This window comes from Chaetodon trifascialis, chromosome 21 (assembly GCF_039877785.1).
Source record: "Chaetodon trifascialis isolate fChaTrf1 chromosome 21, fChaTrf1.hap1, whole genome shotgun sequence".
Lineage (NCBI taxonomy): Eukaryota > Metazoa > Chordata > Actinopteri > Chaetodontiformes > Chaetodontidae > Chaetodon > Chaetodon trifascialis.
This window is the reverse complement of record NC_092076.1, coordinates 168,519-187,500: the sequence shown is the minus strand read 5'-3', so window position 1 is coordinate 187,500 and position 18,982 is coordinate 168,519. Positions and strand designations below refer to the sequence as shown.

Below are 18,982 nucleotides of genomic sequence, written 5' to 3'. Positions count from 1 at the left end.
ACTTTCACTCGTTTCACACTTTATTTTGTTATAGATTTGAACTCTGTGTGGGATTCCAATTATTTCTGTGGCATTAATTATACAAACAATCTGTAATGACGCAGCAAATGCACACATCCTGTTTTGACAGGAGTCCACCCATGACACCTTCAATTGGACATGTGCCATCAAACTGTGGGGAGGCATAGACCCTTCTGGACTACAAAACCTAAAGCTTTGAATGTTCCCACAACAGCTGGCTTCATCGTCGTGATGGAAGATTCCATCTTGACTGGTTACACACTCAAGGAGGTGACCAAGAAGACCTAATGCAATAAACCCTAAACCAAGATGGACAAACCCAAGACCATATATCCTAACACGACCTAACCAAAGACAACATAACCCAAGAAGATCTAACCCAGGAAGTCTTAACCCAAGAGAAACCTTGACCCAAGGTGACCAAACCCAGCAAGACCTCACCCGAGAAGTCTTAAGTCAGGAAGACCTAAAAAAAGAAGACCTAATGCAAGAAGACCCAACCCAAGAAGACCTAAACCAAGAACATGTAAGCCAAGAAGATTTGCCATGATTTAAGACGACCGAAAAAGACAACAGACCCAGGCACACAAGCTGTAAGGGCGGCCAAAGGTGCTTCGAAAAGGGTTGAATACAAAATGAAGAAGCTCTCACTTTGGGTCAGTGTGTAGAATTGGTTTGGTTAGGGAGAACCTCTTCCACACTAAAGCATGAAACGTGGGGGGTCTGAATACTCGCTGAGGTCAATTTACTTCAGGTTTAATCAGGAAACATTTGAGGAGTCAAAGTCACGTAAATGAGTAGAAATAAAACAATAGACAATTTAACTGATGATAAAAAAGCACAACACACACATACTGAAACTGCACACTTGTTTTGATTGTGTCCTTTTTCATTTTAAGCTGAAGTGTTGCAAATAGATTTTACATTTGTTTGCATCAACATTTAAAAAGAATAATCAACTGCATGACTCTTCCTCACCTTCTTCATCATCTTGTTCTGCTTGTGGAAGAACTCCACCTTGATGTCTCCACAGACAGGGAGTGGCTGTGGGAACTCAAACAGCATCAGCTTGTCTTCCCGTCGGGTGTGGGTGGGGTTAGACGTGTGGATCTTTACCTTCAGCTGATAAACCACAAACTGCGGATCTGCACCACGAACAACACACCAGTATTTCATTCACACCACACTAACGTCATTAATCACAGCTGATCACAGAGTCTGTCTCAAACCTTCCGGACAGACGGACTTACTGCAGGTTCCTCCAGTGAACATGGGGATGGTTTCAAACAGCATCTTGTGGAAGAGCAGAGCGACAGGTTTGTACAGCAGCTGGTTCCTCAGCAGGAAGCTGTAGTAGATGACGTAACGCCGCTGACTGGGGATGGTCACACCCTGAACACACCACCGAAATCAAAAAATCATCCCCGTGCTCAGAAGCATTTTCAGCCAGCTTTAAGCATCCTTCTACCTGCCTTTTATTTGATGCATTTTTCTTATGGAGCTCTGCATCTACAGTATTACTGGGTCAGAAAACCATCAGAAATGTCAGCTTATCTTGGAAAAGCTCATGTCTTGACCCCACCCATTGTTACACATTCATTCAGGTGACCTGTGCATGATGGACTCTGAAGCTCTGTTTTGTTATCAGCTGCTGTTGCCTTTGGGTTTGTTTCTGGTTTGATTAATGCGCCTCACAAACACGACAGCTACACCACAGATTTATTTCAAATGAATGAATGTTTGTTAAAACCTCATAACAGAGTGGTGAAATGTGGTCAGGTTACAGGTGTTTAACCAAAAGCTTACCCAACAATCAGGGAACAAAGCAGTCACTTTCAATGGCCAGCCTTTGGTTTATACAGGACAAACATGTCATAAATGGTAAAAAAGTAAATATGTGAACTAGTGCATGAAAAGAGGATTAGTGTTAACTTTATCGAGGCGGCTAATCGTTAACAGCGGTAGTGTTACCTTCTTGTCCCGAGTGCGGACCTCTCCATAGAAGTCCAGAGCCTCCTGAGCCTCCTGGAACTTGCCTCGGTGCAGCAGGTAGGCGCAGATCATGACGCCGGTGCGGCCTTTTCCTGCCTTGCAGTGGATGGCGGCGACATGCTGTTCGTCTTCGCTGAGCCAGTGATCCAAGTCCTCACAGAATGGCTTTATCAGCTCCAGCTGGGGGGGGTTGTGGTCCTCAAAGGGATACTGAGCAACTGAGACACAAACACAGCTGTGAGACACAACAGAAACAGGCCTGGAAGCCTGACTGCATTTCTTTGGCCTTAACTAAAAACGGAATCTATCTTTCCATCTCATGAACGAATCTCACCTCGACAGTTGAACTTTGCCGTGTCGTAATGTCGCTCTGCACATCTGTGGACAGACAGGCAGATGTTACAAAAGTCCTCGTGGCTGACTGCTGATGAGCCTTAAACAGCTCGGCAGGACAGCTGAACAGTCAACAAGCTGCTCAGCAGTGTTAGCACCAGGTGCTAACAGCGAACATAATGATCAAACTGTAATCAGGCTACGGTCACACAGGCCGGACCCCGCTGGGAGGAACCACACCTGCTGACAAGAAACGTCATCGGAAACTTCATGATATGGAACAAACGAGGGCTTTAAAAAGTACTTACAGATTGTAGATCTTATAGTGATTCTTGTGCTTTGAGTCTAAAAACCTGAGAGAGACAGACGGGTTCAGTTCGCAGCTTTGACGGTACACTTCTGGTCAGTTACAAATCAGTTTTCAGATGATGGAGTTCCTTTGAATGCAGCATCTCAGCGGCTCTCCAGAGCGACGCAACAAATACAACAAGTTTCATCCAAAGAACACACGACTGCATGTTTGCGTGAATATGACTCATTGATGGAAATAAACAGCACTGATTCTCCAGTCGGTGCCATCAAACCACCACAGAAGAGGAGAAACACCGAGATGACGTCATTCAAAGAGCTGCAGTCAAAGGTCAAACAATGATGGAAACGTTTGTGTTTGCCTTGATGTGAGCAAGGTCACAGATTTTACTCAGACTGTCTTTGATTTCTGACGTTTCCACTGAAGTTTGTTCATGTACAAACTGAAAATGAGGACAAAAACAAGGCAGACAAGAGTGGAAATGTAAAGATTAGACTGCTGCGAGTTTTGGAAAATGATGATAGGAAGTGTTGAGGATCTCCAACATGAAAAGACACAAACAGCAACGGCTTCTTACCGAACGACATCGTCGATGTTGTTCCTGTAGACTCCTTCCAGACGCTCGGCGGGGAACCCCATCGCTATGATGTTTGGATAAATATCTGATCATATGTTAAGGATCAATAAGCACTCGTCCATCACACGCGTCACCTCAAATCAACTCTTCTGTCTGTTGGATTTCCTGAGAAACGACAGAAGCCAAAATAAGAAACCTTTTCGTTTGTCCAGCGGTGACCTCTGGTGGTCATGTGACTGCTGTCACCGTCACAAAGAGCTGATGCTGACTGAGAACCTCAACCTGACATGAAAAATACGAGACCGGACGAAAGACGTTTCACAGCAGCGACAAACTGCACATTCGTAGGACTTTTCTGATTTCCTACTTTACCCACAATGCCCCGCAGCAAGACCCAGACAAGTTAGTGGGAGGCTTCTTTCATCTTTGGGGTTTTATTTGCAGATTTAGGCTACATATCTGCAAGGACCAGGCTGTCCATCAGGACCTGTGTACGTCACCACCTCGGAGAACGCTCCTTCAGACGGACGGATTCAGAAAGGAGCTTTTCAAAACTCAGCTGAGCTGCTTCTGCTGCTCGTCTGATCCTTCAAATCCACAATGTCTAAAAAAGAACTGGACCTTCTTTACGGTTTGAACCAGAGTGTGTTTCAAACACGCACACGCATTTCCTATTTTCAGCCTGATGTCGAGGACACGTCCCAATACACGAAGAACTGACATCAGCACAAAGACAGTCATCATCATGGATGGGTCCTCCTCCTGCACGCCGCAGAGAGGCTCCGCCCCTCACCTCAACCCAACAGAGTACTTCCAGAATGAGACAACACCTGGACCTGACTCTTTGGACAGAGCTGGACCTGAACCTGTGGACAGAGCTGGACCTGGCTCTGTGGACAGAGCTGGACCTGAACCTGTGGACAGAGCTGGACCTGAGCCTGTGGACAGAGCTGGACCTGAGCCTGTGGACAGAGCTGGACCTGAACCTGTGGACAGAGCTGGACCTGAGCCTGTGGACAGAGCTGGACCTGAACCTGTGGACAGAGCTGGACCTGACTCTGTGGACAGAGCTGGACCTGAACCTGTGGACAGAGCTGGACCTGAGCCTGTGGACAGAGCTGGACCTGGCTCTGTGGACAGAGCTGGACCTGAGCCTGTGGACAGAGCTGGACCTGGCTCTGTGGACAGAGCTGGACCTGAGCCTGTGGACAGAGCTGGACCTGAACCTGTGGACAGAGCTGGACCTGGCTCTGTGGACAGAGCTGGACCTGAGCCTGTGGACAGAGCTGGACCTGAGCCTGTGGACAGAGCTGGACCTGACTCTGTGGACAGAGCTGGACCTGAGCCTGTGGACAGAGCTGGACCTGAGCCTGTGGACAGAGCTGGACCTGAACCTGTGGACAGAGCTGGACCTGACTCTGTGGACAGAGCTGGACCTGAGCCTGTGGACAGAGCTGGACCTGAGCCTGTGGACAGAGCTGGACCTGGCTCTGTGGACAGAGCTGGACCTGAGCCTGTGGACAGAGCTGGACCTGGCTCTGTGGACAGAGCTGGACCTGGCTCTGTGGACAGAGCTGGACCTGAGCCTGTGGACAGAGCTGGACCAGAGCCTGTGGACAGAGCTGGACCTGGCTCTGTGGACAGAGCTGGACCTGGCTCTGTGGACAGAGCTGGACCTGAGCCTGTGGACAGAGCTGGACCAGAGCCTGTGGACAGAGCTGGACCTGGCTCTGTGGACAGAGCTGGACCTGGCTCTGGACTCTTTGTGTTTCCGGATCGTCTTCACGCTCTGACGGACGCTCCGCTCTCGTTCAGGCGACTTGTTCGCGATGTTTGACTGGAAGCGGACGTAGATCTTCATCACTGACTGCACAGACAGGAAGTCTTCAGCCAACTGGCCTTGAATCTGACAGTTTGCTGAAGTGAGGTGTGACTGCTGATTGGTCGGCGAGCTGCCTCTCTGAGGCCACAGTGAACATGAGTGTGTGCGTGAGTGACACACACAGCAGCATGGCCTTTTCTGTTCTTTCTGCTTGTGATTGTAGGAAAACCTTGATTTCCCAAACGGCGTCACATTTGGTTGACTCAGTTTTTTCTGTCTTCAGCATTGCAGAAACAACCTCGTAGGAGCTCCATGTGGCGTTTTTTTAATATCAATTCATCATCCTTTAAAGTCATTTTCAAACATATGACAACACGCATACAGGAAGCTGGTTAGCTTAGCATAACGACCGGGAACAGGGGACACGACTCAACTGGCTCTGTCCACAGGTAAAGCTACCTGATGAACATCAGCTCTTCTTTGTGGCTCAGCCTGCAGTTCTACATCAATCTGGTAACCATGGCAACAGCAGCGATGCTGCACACTGGTAGCAGGAGTTAAAGCGACACAGAGCAGGCCTGGACACTGTGTCTCTACAGCGACACCTGCTGGCCGCCGTGCGTCCTGCCCTCCGGCCACAGGGGGCAGTAGTGAGCTCAGTGCAGCCTGTGCAGGTTCTCAGCTGTAACAGAAAACTCTGATGAAGATGAACCACCTGGTTGGTTAAATGCTCGATGGCTTGCTTCCAGAAACTTCTCTGATTCAAAACGAAACCTTCATTTTTTTTTTTTTTACCAGATTTTAAGTTTGACTTCAAGAGCAGAAGAAAACTGGATATTTATTCTGTTATATTCAAATACGTGAAAAACCAGCACCGTTCACCTCTTTCTCTCTCTCTACCTGTCTGTCTCTCAGAGAAGCTGATGTCCAGGTGGATCATTCAGGTGACTTTTTTTTGACGGTCCATGGAGCTCCATCGTGACTTTCAGCTCATCGTTTATCAGTCGGACACACACTTCACTGTTCCTGTTCGCTCCCATGGCGTTGTTTTCAGAATAAAAGCTGTAAAAATCCTCAGTTCACTTCCTGCTGAGCAGCCAACAGACTCAGATGAGTTGGTGAACACAGAGGAACATTTAGCAGCTAAAGATGTTTCCCTCAGGAGCTGGAGGACACCAAAAACAGAGCTAAAAGAGAGAAGACTGGATGGACCATCAGGTGACTCAAAGTCCAACAGATCACCTTCAAAGGGTTATTTCTGCTAAAAACGCAGGTCTATGAGCAGCTTTAATCTGGCTGTGCAGGACGACTGTGGACAATTTTAAACGTCCTGTTTTATCTGTTGCTCAAACGTATTCAGTTTCACATCATGTCAAAATAAAAGAACCAAATTAGAGAAGCTGGAAGCAGCAAATATTTGGCGTTTTGCTTAAAAAATGACTACAATGATTCAGTTCTTAGAATAACTGCAGATCAATCAACTAATCGATTTATCAAGAATCAATTGTGTCATCCAGTGTCATGTGAAATAAAAACCTGTTGATATTTTAAAAATTCAGATATTTCACAGCGTTCCAGCAATTTTTTTTTTTTCCAGAATCCACAAAACCTGGACAGCAGAAAGACAAACATTGGGACATGAGCCAGCAGAGACAGAGGGGACATCTCCTCTGTCCTCCATCTTTGTTTGGATTAAACTCACAGACAAAACTTCAGAGATGCTTTAAAATGCTTTCATGTTGCAGCAGACGGGACGTTTTTCATCCACATGTTGGCGGGCTGTTCAGGGATGTTACCTGTCCGAGTCCTCTTCATGTGATGATGCTTCAAACTGAAGCTTCTGCACACAATCAATCATCTGACAGAAGAAGAAGAAGAACCAGAGAACTTCCAAGAGGGCCAAACTGCTCATCACTTCCCAAATATTACAAATGTCAGGACGTCTCCAGGTGGACTTTTCTCAGGTGTGTCTGTCCGGACTGCTGCTGATGCAACGCCGCTGACACCACTGTTAGCTTAGCCTGTTAGCAACCGTTAGCGTCAAGATTACTCAGAAAAACCCCTGAAACAGGCTCAAACCATGTAAAGCTTTACTGTGTATTCTGGTGAGAAATGATCCAAACAGATTTACAGATCAGGTGCATCATTGGAGACAAACGCCTGCTAACGCCAGCCAGACCGATGGAGTCAGTCTCCTGGAGGCAGTGAACGTCGCTCCGGACTCCGTTTAAAAAACTTCCAATTTAAGGCAAACCTGCAAAAACGTGAACGGGAATGCCCATAAATCTGTGACCAATTTATGGCCAGAAGCGAGTGAAATTTAGAGAAAAGGGGCACTTTAAGACGCGACCATTAACGTCCGTGTCTTTGATTCAGTGTCAATCCGTGAGCACTTACCGAAGTTCCCTTTTTCTGCCGTTGCTTTGGTTGTTAAACGATTACACGCACCCCGATACGAAGAGTGGCTTTAACCCCCCCCCCCCCCTTAACGAGGGCAGCAGTATCATTAAATTACAGCATTTTTGAATGCAGTTCTGCACAGCGTGCGAGAGCGAACAAGCTAATGTTAGCGGACCACGATAACCAAAGCCCGTTAAATGACACTTAATTGACGCTATAAGGATACAGGTCAGGTCCAGGTCGAAGCCGTCCTCCTGGTATCTCCTTTTATTTCTGCTGACGATTTCCTTGATTAAGGCAGCCATTATCGATATCTCCGCGGAGGTCCGTCAAATGATGAGAAACTACCGAGGACCCTGTATTCCTCCGTGTCCGCTCCGGAGCCTCCGCTCCCTGGCTGCCGGGGAGAGAAGCTAACTGGGACAGCTAGCCCGGAGCTAGCTAGCCGCCAGACCCCGATTTCCAGAAGATCGTTGTTTAAATTGTTTATCGCAGATGAATCCTTCCTGGTGGGTAAAATGTACAATAGCTTCTGATGGATAAAACTATGCCGTTAACCGTGGTCCTCGGGTGCCACCCTGCGAGCTACGCTGTGGCCAGTGGCTAGCCGGCCTTTTAGTTGACAAGCAGCCCAGCCGTCGGTACTGTTTTCTGGGTCAGAACAAGGGGGCGTCGGGGCCTCCTCCCTGCTCTCGCTGCGGGCCCGGGTTTCCAGGTCCCCCGCCCGAAGACAAAACCATCCGCGGCTTTATCTTCGGTTAAGCTCCAGCCGTCCAGGGGTCGGATGGTTCCAGTTGGACTATTCCCGGCCTCGGAGTGCCGCAGAGACGCCGTGACTGGAGGCAGATCGGCGGAGAGAAAATCTCTCCGAGGCGCCTTTGAGCGGAGGAAACGAGACGCGAGTCCGCCGATACACAGAGTCAAGTTAGAGACAGAGCGCGGGGCACATCCGGTCAACGCCTTCAAAATAGTTCTTTCCCATACTGCGATAAAATGAGCTAGTGTGCAATAAGGACTGGTCAATAGACTAGATGGCGGATGTACAGGCAGCAAGTATAACCTGCTGGGCATTACTGCCTGACCTCCTGTGACCAGGGGTCAGCTGCAGGGACACCAGCCAGGATTCGGCGCCCTTCAACGGTCCGCTTCTGTAGTCCTGGAGCGTCTCCTGGCGGCGGAGTCTGGCTTCGGTTTTCTTTCCCGAACGTTTGTCCTCCCTCCCCAGCCAAAACTTGAAGCTGCCCTTGACTTCTCGGCCTCCTTCTTCAGCTCTCCTCATGTCCCTCTTGCGTCCTCCTGCCGGCTCCACGGAGCCTCCTTCGCCAGGTGCACCGCCTCCCTGCTCCTGCAGCCGCATCTGAAGTCTCCTATCAGAGACAAGAAAAGAGTCAAATAAGAACGAGAAAATCAAAGAATTTCGAGATAGAAATTGATCAACACACGCGCTGAAAGAATGAACTGATCTACGTCTTTGGATTATGATTTCAGATGATAAAAAATAAATACAATAAACTAAGATTTGAGCTATCATCTCCAATGAATCAGAATCAGAAGGTGTTTGTGTTGTTTATTTGTCCCAAAAACACTGAAGAAGAAGAAGAAGAAGAAGAAGAAAATCAATAATTTTTATTGTGATTCAAATATTCCCTCCAGTTTGCTTGAGACCACAGATAAAACAGCATTGTGATGGTGTCCTCACTGTAAGACATTCATCTCCAACCAGTTGGATGGATGCAAAATTAATAAGTAAACAAATGAATCATAGCACATGGTAGATGTTGAAAGCACTGTCCACATTATTCTTAGACATAAGATATGTAAAATATAGATTTGAACTCTTAAACAACAACTTTTAAGATGACTAAACCTCAGCAGGTTTTTATTACTGTGGAGGAAGCTATGAAAATTTGTGAATTTAATGATAGGGAAAATAGACGTGAACCGATAACTTCACACACAAAAAGATTTTTTTTAAATCCATCCATCCATCCATTATCTATACCGCCTATCAATTTCGGGGTTGCGGGGGGCTGGAGCCTATCCCAGCTACAATGGGCGAGAGGCGGGGTACACCCTGAACCGGTCGCCAGCCGATTGCAGGGCCACATGTAAGGACAATCAAACATTCACACTCACACTCACACCTATGGACAATTTAGGGTCATCAATCAACCTAATGAGCATGTTTTTGGTCTGTGGGAGGAAGCCGGAGAGAAGCCACGCATGCACGGGAAGAACATGCAAGCTTCACACAGAAAGGCCCCGCCTGACCCGGGGATCGAACCGGCAACCTTCTTGCTGTGAGGCACGCGCACACGCCCTTTTTTAAAATCTGGTCTTATTAATTTACATCAGAGCGACTAAAATATGAACTTTTATTTTGTTAAAACAACATTTCCTGGTTTTGCGTCACTCCGTTTGACTTGACATGCTCCTTCAACTGGACTTTCTGCGCAAACGCATCCTGTCAGCACACGGTTGCCAGGTTCTCATAGCTTTATCCCCCATTCAAAACCTCCTTCACAAAACTCGTGAATTAATATCAGTGGGAGTAAACCACAATCTGGCAACCAGCAGAGTCCCCTTAACATTACATAATCAGGCAAGATACAAGACATGATACAAGACATGTATCTCAATAATTTAATTCTAACATTGCCAGCATACGTCAATCTACATACAAACATTTAAAAAAAAAAATTCTTGTTACTCATTGGTTATATCAAACAGGGGGCTGCACTGACACAATTTCCTTGATTTATTGATTTACTGATTTGTGCTTTCTGTGGGATGTTTTTGTGTAGAAGACATGTTCCCGGTTAATGTTAACGTCAATAAGTCGTTTGTCCAAATATATACATATATATTGATCAACAGGAAGTGTAGTGGGCAGATTTCAGGATAACACAAAGACCCTCATTAGTCCGTTTTTCATGAAACCATTTTTTGTAATTAGTCATTAGTAACGTTCTGGTCTACGCTCCAGCACTTTAGGTGGCTGTAGTGAGTCTTACGTTGGCTGCAATTAAATGAAACGCAGAAGAAGACAGCCCAACGTCTCCGGTACCACAGAAGAACAAACCGAGGAAGTGCTCCTGCCCGACGTGACTACCGCAGGTAAGAGCCGGTCACGTTTGCCGGATTAATGGAGACTTTCTGTTGTTTTCCTGTCACTGTTTAAGGGAGCTGTCGGTGCTTCACTGTGTTTCCGATGGTGACATCCGTCAGTTTATCCGGCGAGGAGCCGCTCTTTCAAGGTAGAGCCGGAGAGCGGAGAAGGTCAAGCTAATGCTAACGTTAGCAGCTAGTCCTTTCGGTATTGTGACGCGACACCAGAGGGTCCCAGACGGTGGTTCGAGGACCAGAGGTCCAGCGGGGGGTCCCGCAGTCTCCACTTAAAACTGGCTGCGGGAAGAAAAGAGTTTCACGTTTCTGCGGCAGACTCGGTGTGTGTCGTAATGTCACTAAATGGAACATCAGCCAGACTCCATTCCAAACTACAGCAATTCAACATTTCTTCACTTCGTGTCAAAAAGACGAAGCAGTCAGAGAAGGTCTGAAACCATTCACCACGAGTCTCGTTTCAATCCGGCTCCTATTCAAAATGAGTCATTTGTATCACTGGCAGTCCAAGACCTGAACATAACCACGGTCCTTACTCCAACCTGTCGTTAGTCTGAATCAACACGGAGATCTGCGCTGGAGACCGCTGTTCAGCGTGGACCTGCGTGTGACATCAGTCAGTGACCAGACTCGGTTTAAAAAAACTGACACTTTAGCTGTGCTTCTTATGAAAACTGGAAGAGCTTTTGTGGAGATCTTAAATGTCTGACTAGGAACTGCGTGCCAGTCCTCCAAAACACCAGCAGCACTTCTTACAAGGAAGGTGTGAACATCTGTAGTTCTCATTCGTCTACGTGTCTCCACTAAAAGGGAAACTGAAACATAAAATCAAAGTCTGAGACTGTCTGAGCTGTAGGACTAAACATTTTATTGAACTGATTATTCCTTCAGTACATCATTATTTCATATGATTAAAATCTCTTTGCATTTAATGTTCTCTCTGTTTGGTGTCCCAGACGTCTGATTTGGAGTCTGCTCAGTGTGACGGAGGGACTCCTCTTTAAGGTGTGGTTGTTGTTGACCCGCAGCCCGTCTGAACCTGCGTCATCTCTGACCCTGACGATGGTGTTGAGGGAGGTTCCAGCTGAAAACATCGCCCGTCCTCTGGGCAGAAACGAGGTCATTGGCCTTCTCTTCCGTCTCACCATATTCGGAGCTGTCACCTACTTCACCATCAAGTGGATGGTGGACGCCATCGACCCCACGAGGAAGCAGAAGGTGGAGGCTCAGAAACAGGTGCGACAGACAGTATTTGCATGTTGTTTCGAGTTTGTCAGCTTCCTTTTCTTTATCGTCAGTTCTTGAAACCCAGAAGCTCAGTTGTTGTGTATTTTCAACTTTCCATTTTTCTGAGCTCCTCTGCTGATGAGGATCATCTGACATGATAGAAAGCTCCAGAACAAACACTCAATGGACCTCGAAGTGAAGTAGTTCTGTCAGCGTCTAACTTTGACTTTCTTTCTTCCAGGCAGAGAAGCTGATGCGTCAGATCGGGGTTAAAAACGTGAAGCTGTCTGAATATGAAATGAGTATCGCAGCTCACCTGGTCGACCCGCTGAGCATGCAGGTAGTTCTTTAAAGCTTCATCTTTAAACAAATTAAACGTGCTTCACGGAGCATAAAAGAAGACGAGAATCTGGCAGGACAGGATGGGGGAGCGACGGTCTCAGCGGGCCAATGAACCGGCAGCATGGTTAAACCGACAAACCAGCACACAGATGAGTTACCAACGTAAAGGGTCAGGGTTGGGGTAACCCACCACGTTCTGAACACACACGTTCCAAACACCGACAGGAGACTGTAAAGTTGGTGCAGCAGGGCATGATGGGAAATGTCCAGAGAGCAGCGCACTGTGCTCTGCCTCGGCGAAACACGAAGCCTGTCTGCACTGACAAACATTTAGCTTTGAGCCTCTGAAACCGTCACTTTAGGAAGTTCTGCTAGCTCGTGATGCAACAGTCACTTCCTGTTTACACAGCTGATGCTGTTGATTGGACAGGGCTACAGATGTTTCCTAGCAACAGATTTACGGATCACTGAAGTCTTGACCAGCCGAGACGTTTCTGCAGTTTTGATGGTGAAACTGATGAATCGCTCGTTAGAAACCGGTGAATTACTGAGAACTGAGGAAGAGCTTTGCGTCGATGATGATCCTGATGTTTGGCCCAATGTCAATAACACACCTGTGTTTGCAGATCACCTGGAGGGACATTGCAGGTCTGGACGAGGTGATCACAGAGTTAAAGGAGACGGTCATCTTACCTGTTCAGAAGAGACACCTGTTCCAGGGATCCAGACTGCTGCAGCCTCCTAAAGGTCACAGACGTTCACCTGTTTCCTCTGATAACATTCATGAATTATCTCTGAACCATTTAGTGAGTTTACAGCTGCTAAAACATGAAAGTCCATCTTAGAGTTTGATTTGTCCGCTCTGGGCTCCTGTTGAACCATGGCGGTGCAGCATGGTGGACCCTGAGGAAGAGGAGCTGCTCCCTGTGTGGATCTATTATTTTTGTAAAGAGAGACGTGATGAGAACATGAAGTCAGACAAAGACACGATTATATGACAGAGGAGAGGGAGAAAGAGAGTGAAGGAAGGAGAGAAGGATTCAAACGGGTGGAGAGATGATGAAGAGAGGGAATGAAGGAAGGAAGGAAAGAGAGAAGAAAGGCAGAGACTGAAGAAGGAAGGGAGGGAGGAAGGAAGGAAGGAAGGAAGGAAGGAAGGAAGGAAGGAAGGAAGGAAGGAAAGAAAACAAAGCAGTGACTGAGGAAGGAAGGAAAGAAGGGAAAAAGGCAGAGACCGAAAGAAGGAGGGAAGGAGGGAGGGCACACACCACATGGTCTGCAGTACTGCACACTGACCTTACTTCCTGGTGTCGTCATGGTAACAGGTGTGCTGCTGTACGGGCCTCCAGGCTGCGGTAAAACACTTATCGCCAAGGCAACAGCCAAGGAGGCGGGGTTTCGTTTCATCAACCTACAGCCGAGCACGCTGACGGACAAATGGTACGGAGAGTCCCAGAAACTGGCTGCTGCTGTGTTCTCATTGGCTGTTAAACTGCAGCCATCAATCATCTTCGTCGATGAGATAGGTAGTATTTACACACACACACACACACACACACACACACACACACACACACAGAGGCAGCTGACCTGCCAATCAGAGCGGGGCTGACAGCACCGTCCAATCCTGTGGCCTGAATGTTAGTGGTGGGCGGGACTAAACTCTGGACTGTGTGTTAAAAACAAAATGGGACTTTTTAAGACATCCACTTTGACTTTTTGACCGAACGATTATTGGGAAGGGAATCGATGGGTTAATCAGTGAAACGAGCGCCAGGCGCAGACCTGATTCAACGAGAGCTGAGCACTGAGACAACGACCAAAAGAAAAACTGTCCAGAAATCAGTGAACATGAAGAAACTGATGATTTTCAGACTGTTTGGGATACAGATCAAACTGAACCCCTGAAAAAACCACTGGTAGAGAGCCAGGCTAGCTGTTTTAGGTCGTTAAGCTAAGTTAAGCTAAGCTAAGCTTAGCATCTGCTGGCCGTAGCTTCATGTTCAGTGTAATGATAATGAAATAAAGATGGACTCCATGTTGAAACAGACTCGTTCCTGAGGAGTCGATCCAGCTCAGACCACGAAGCCACAGCCATGATGAAGGCCCAGTTCATGAGTCTGTGGGACGGACTGGACACTGACCACCACTGCCAGGTACAGAGACACTCAGAGGCGCAGACGGTGTGTGAGTCATCGGTGTGTCTTTGTCTTCAGATTTGTGTATTTAGTCTGCGTGAAAGATTAATAATAAACTTTATTTCTAACACTTTTCAAAACAAAGTTTCAAACTGCTTCATAAAAACAGGAGGTCAGAATAGTTTATTGAACTGTCTGAATGAAAGACATGAAGGAGGAGCGCCGACAATGACGACGACGATGATGACGACGATGACGATGACGATGATGATGATGATGATGATGATGATGATGATGTAAAAACACAGCATCTTCCTGTCAGGTGATCATAATGGGAGCCACTAATCGTCCTCAAGACCTCGACTCTGCTATTCTGAGGAGGATGCCCACCAGGTTCCACATCAACCAGCCCGTACGTACACACACACACACACACACACACACACACACACACACACACACACACACACACACACACACACACACACACCTGTCCAGCTGTGTCATGTGTGTTCTCCATGTTCCTGCAGAGTCACCGGCAGAGAGAACAGATCCTCAAACTCATCCTGGAGAACGAGAGCGTGAGTTGACCGATGTCTCCTCTGTGATTGGTCGATCGGTCAGATTGATCTGTGTGTGCAGTCTGCTGCTCCGGCGCTTGTTGAATCTTCAGTTCATCAAAGAAACAATCAGCAGATTCTTCGAACTGATCACCTGTCCGTCTGTCTGCAGGTGGACCTGTCGGTTGACCTCGTCGACATCGCCAAGGAAACGGACGGTTTCTCAGGAAGTGACCTCAGAGAGATGTGTCGTGACGCCGCGCTGCTCTGTGTCCGAGACTTCGTCCACACTCAGAGCGACAGGTATCTGTTTGTCTGAACCCCTACGTTCCCATGATGCTTTGTGCCTCAGTATTGATGGAGAATGCAGCCACAAAAGGGGCGAACAGCCTTACTGTAATTCCATTTAGATGTGAAAATGTCTGTTTGTACCTCTGTTTTCTCTGCTCCTCTGGTGTCCGCCCTCTCTCTCTCTCTCCTCTCTTGATTGGCTGAAATGAGTTTGATGCTTGTTGGAGAACCGAGAAGGTTCTGATGAGTTTTATCTGGTGTGTGTCAGTGTGAAAGAAGTGTGTTTTATGATGTTAAATTCCTGTTTCTGTGAATGGAGTCTGGTGGCTTTGATGATGACAGTGATGTAACAGCTGATAAAGAGGAAGGATCTTTAATAAAAAGGTCCGTCTCTGTCGGTAAGGCTGACGCTTACTGTCACACACTCAGCGGTAAAAACAAACACTTTGATTGGACGAGCAGGGACGGGAGGCGGGATGTCACTGCAGATGGTTTGACAGCGCCCTCCATCAGTCCTGGAAACACTTCAGAAACTCAAACTGGAGATTTCCTACATGAACATAAAATAAAGTGTCATCAGCAAACAGTTGAAGTTATGAATCAACTTTCAATCAATTAACAAAGCTTCACTGTAAAATGTCAGAAAGTATAACTGTCTCTCTGTCTGTCTCTTTGTCTGTCTGTCTCTCTGTCTGTCTCTTTGTCTGTCCGTCTCTCTGTCTGTCTCTTTGTCTGTCTCTCTGTCTGTCCGTCTCTCTGTCTGTCTCTTTGTCTGTCCGTCTCTCTGTCTGTCTCTTTGTCTGTCCGTCTCTCTGTCTGTCTCTTTGTCTGTCTCTCTCTCTGTCTGTCTCTTTGTCTGTCCGTCTCTCTGTCTGTCTCTTTGTCTGTCTCTCTGTCTGTCCGTCTCTCTGTCTGTCTCTTTGTCTGTCCGTCCCTCTGTCTGTCTGTCTGTCTCTCTGTCTGTCTCTTTGTCTGTCTCTCTCTCTGTCTCTTTGTCTGTCCGTCTCTCTGTCTGTCTCTCTGTCTGTCCATCTCTCTGTCTGTCTCTTTGTCTGTCCGTCTCTCTGTCTGTCTCTTTGTCTGTCTCTCTGTCTGTCTCTTTGTCTGTCCGTCTCTCTGTCCGTCTCTCTGTCTGTCTCTTTGTCTGTCTCTCTGTCTGTCTCTTTGTCTGTCCATCTCTCTCTCTGTCTGTCTCTCTGTTTGTCTCTCTGTCTGTCTGTCTCTCTGTCTGTCTCTCTCTCTGTCTCTTTGTCTGTCCGTCTCTTTGTCTGTCTCTTTGTCTGTCTGTCTGTGTCTCTCTCTCAGTCCATCAGAGGACTTCATCCGTCCGATCCATCAGTCCGACCTTCAGAAGGCGATCAGTAAGATGAAGAAATCGAAATCAGCTGGTGGACACGGCGCCCTGCTGCACGCCGCTCTGGACTGAGCGTGCACACAGACACACACACGGCCACAGGCACACAGACACGCACACACACACACATAGACACACACGCACACACATACGCACACACGGATCACATGATGCGCTGAGGCCAGCCTGCAGTCGAGGGTTTGATGCAGACTCGTGTGTCCGTGATGTCTCTCCATGTTTAAATCTGTGCCACTGCTTCCTGTTTCAAACAGCTGATCACACCTCTGATGTCCGTCTGTGTCCTCGCCTGCGTCACGCAGAAGCGAATGCTGCGTCGAACAAACGGGTAGAAGTGAAAATGTGTAGTGAGGCGACAGAAGTCTTCATCACTCTTCTTCCTGTGCTTCGGTTTCACTGTAAATGAACTCACAGCGTCTTTTTTTCCCCCAACCTGCGACCTGAAACGACTCATCGGACAGATATCTGTTCATGTTTAAAGTCAAAGGGCGTCCTGAAGTCCACAGACTCTGTGGTCCGGCTGCACGCCGTCAGCTCTGCTGCTTTGGGAACTTTAAGCTCGATCAGATAGTAAAATGGTGCTTTTGTTGGGACTATTTTCAGCGGTGGATGAATCCACATCTGGTGCTGATTGAGTGTTTGTGGTAATGAAGGACCCTGAGGTTCAGAGGAAGATCTATCGGCCTGTGATCGACACGCAGACAAGAAACTGTCTGAAAAACACAGAACGGCGTCGTAGTCCAACCAAAGACACCGTTTTCATAATTTTAGTTGATGTTTGGAGGCCAGGAGACGTCAAACTGGCGCAGGAAACCAGTCTGGATCCACACAGGTTTGATTTGTGCTGGAGTCAGAAGTCACATGTTCATTGTGACCCCTTTCGGGGTTCCGGCCCTCAGCTTAGGAACCACAGCTCGAGTCTTCTGTTCTGGTTTTGGTTTGTCCTGGGTCTGCTGCGACTGTAGGAACAACTCTGATCTGGTAACTGATAATAACTAATGCTGTGATCAGATATTTAGATTTTGTCTTGTTTGACTTTTTTTTTTTAATGCATTTTGTTCGTTTGAGCTCGTTACCAAATGACAGATTTCATTCTGGGAATTTATTTTGAAATCGACAGGAAGTGATGGAGATAAAGCGGCAACTCTTGATTTTCTGGGTTTGTCTGTTTCCTTCTTGTCTTCTGACCTCCGAATGTCTTTCTATTGGCTGTTAAATAGAATTAGAATAGAGTCCAATGAAATTCATTGGACAAAAAGCATTTGAGCGCTGTCACCAAACATTAAGACTGGATTTTTGTGGGAAACGAGCGGAAACTTGACGTGAAGCGTCTTGTGTGGTTTTGCTAAAATAAAAATGTTTGAAGCAGAAAGGAAACTTCGACTGAAGCTCAACGCTCTTTTTTCAAGTGGTCTTTATTATTTTAGGGTTTTTATTCTGACTTTGCGTCTGAACTCTGGACTCAGCTCTGTTTTCTTTGACGGACACTAAAGATCATTTCTTCAGTCGGAAACTTTCACAGGAGACTTTCGAGAAACTGGAACCAGACTTTTTTTCTTTTTCAGAAATTTGCCAAATGATTTTTGATTTTTCAACTCTTCGATTATTCGACTCGTTGTTCCGTCTTTCTCTGTTTGGTTAAAGCAGGACAATGTTTGTTTTTATTGGCTGTTGAGTTATGATGTAATAACTGCTGGATGATGTAATAAATTTGTCCAGGGGGACGTGTCTGTCTTAATGTTTCTGAGACATTAAATATTCATTGCGTTTGAGCTGCGACAACAAAACGTCTTTAAACAAAGTTCAGCTTCATTTTGACAAAAAATTTTTAGATTACTAATTATCTCAAATCAAACATGTCTTCATGACGACGTATCTATTCACTTATGCAGTACACCACGCCAGTCCGTGATATACACTCATTATACCACAGCTAAGCGGCGTTCTTCGATAAACCCCTTAGCGTGGTATAATGAGTGTATATCATGGGAGTGGTGTATTGCTTTTATAAAACGGTTACCATTAATGGAAATATGAAGAGGACTATGCAGTAATTGTCATGTAGTTTTTAATTAAACAGAAATACATATTCTCTAATAAAATAGCCCCGCTGTGAAAAAAATAGTCCCACCTGTCCGTACGTTAGCTCTGCTTGTCGTCTATTCCTCGCCTTCACTGCTCAATCAACTCTGCCGTTGTTAACACTGAGGAGGTGAAAGTTAACCTTCAACATGTGAATTCAACTAATTTAGTCATTTGTTAATGTTCTCAAAACACCAAAGCAACTTTCTCTTACCTGCTGTAACAGTTTGTTGTCATGGATACATTGTTGTTTCTCTGACAATCAGCCCCGTAACGTAAACATGCGAGCGACATGAGAGTTTTTTTAATAGCGGCATCTGAATATCATGACTTTAAAAGCACCAAATTACTTGCCTTAACGAATTTCGTTAGTAAATAATGTGAAGAATTGT

At 46.6% G+C, this 18,982-nt stretch overlaps 2 protein-coding genes across 3 annotated transcripts in view; one reads left to right on the top strand and one right to left on the bottom strand.

Annotated features, from left to right (window-relative positions):
- ptenb (phosphatase and tensin homolog B) overlaps window positions 1-8,393 on the bottom strand; it is a 17,510-nt gene extending 9,117 nt beyond the window's left edge. Inside the window, exons 1-7 of the mRNA XM_070990160.1 lie at window positions 7,682-8,393; window positions 3,234-3,318; window positions 2,655-2,699; window positions 2,348-2,391; window positions 1,993-2,231; window positions 1,272-1,413; window positions 1,000-1,166 (exon numbers count right to left, since the gene is read on the bottom strand). Coding sequence (XP_070846261.1) covers window positions 1,000-1,166; window positions 1,272-1,413; window positions 1,993-2,231; window positions 2,348-2,391; window positions 2,655-2,699; window positions 3,234-3,318; window positions 7,682-7,760 — 801 coding nt within the window. The 5' untranslated portion in view covers window positions 7,761-8,393. The remainder of the gene's footprint in view (window positions 1-999; window positions 1,167-1,271; window positions 1,414-1,992; window positions 2,232-2,347; window positions 2,392-2,654; window positions 2,700-3,233; window positions 3,319-7,681) is intronic.
- Window positions 8,394-10,528: 2,135 nt separating this feature from the next.
- On the top strand, window positions 10,529-18,244 carry atad1b (ATPase family AAA domain containing 1b). 2 transcript variants are annotated; one of them, XM_070991137.1, is made up of 10 exons: window positions 10,529-10,572; window positions 11,607-11,814; window positions 12,047-12,145; window positions 12,774-12,894; window positions 13,473-13,673; window positions 14,197-14,303; window positions 14,608-14,697; window positions 14,816-14,866; window positions 15,018-15,148; window positions 16,442-18,244. In XM_070991137.1, the coding sequence occupies exons 2-10, from the start codon at window positions 11,641-11,643 to the stop codon at window positions 16,560-16,562; spliced, it is 1,095 nt and encodes a 364-aa protein (XP_070847238.1). In that variant the 5' UTR covers window positions 10,529-10,572; window positions 11,607-11,640; the 3' UTR covers window positions 16,563-18,244. The 2 variants fall into 2 exon arrangements, with proteins under 2 accessions (XP_070847238.1, XP_070847237.1); XM_070991136.1 differs by having other exon boundaries at window positions 11,535-11,814.
- The last annotated feature ends 738 nt before the right edge of the window (window positions 18,245-18,982 follow it).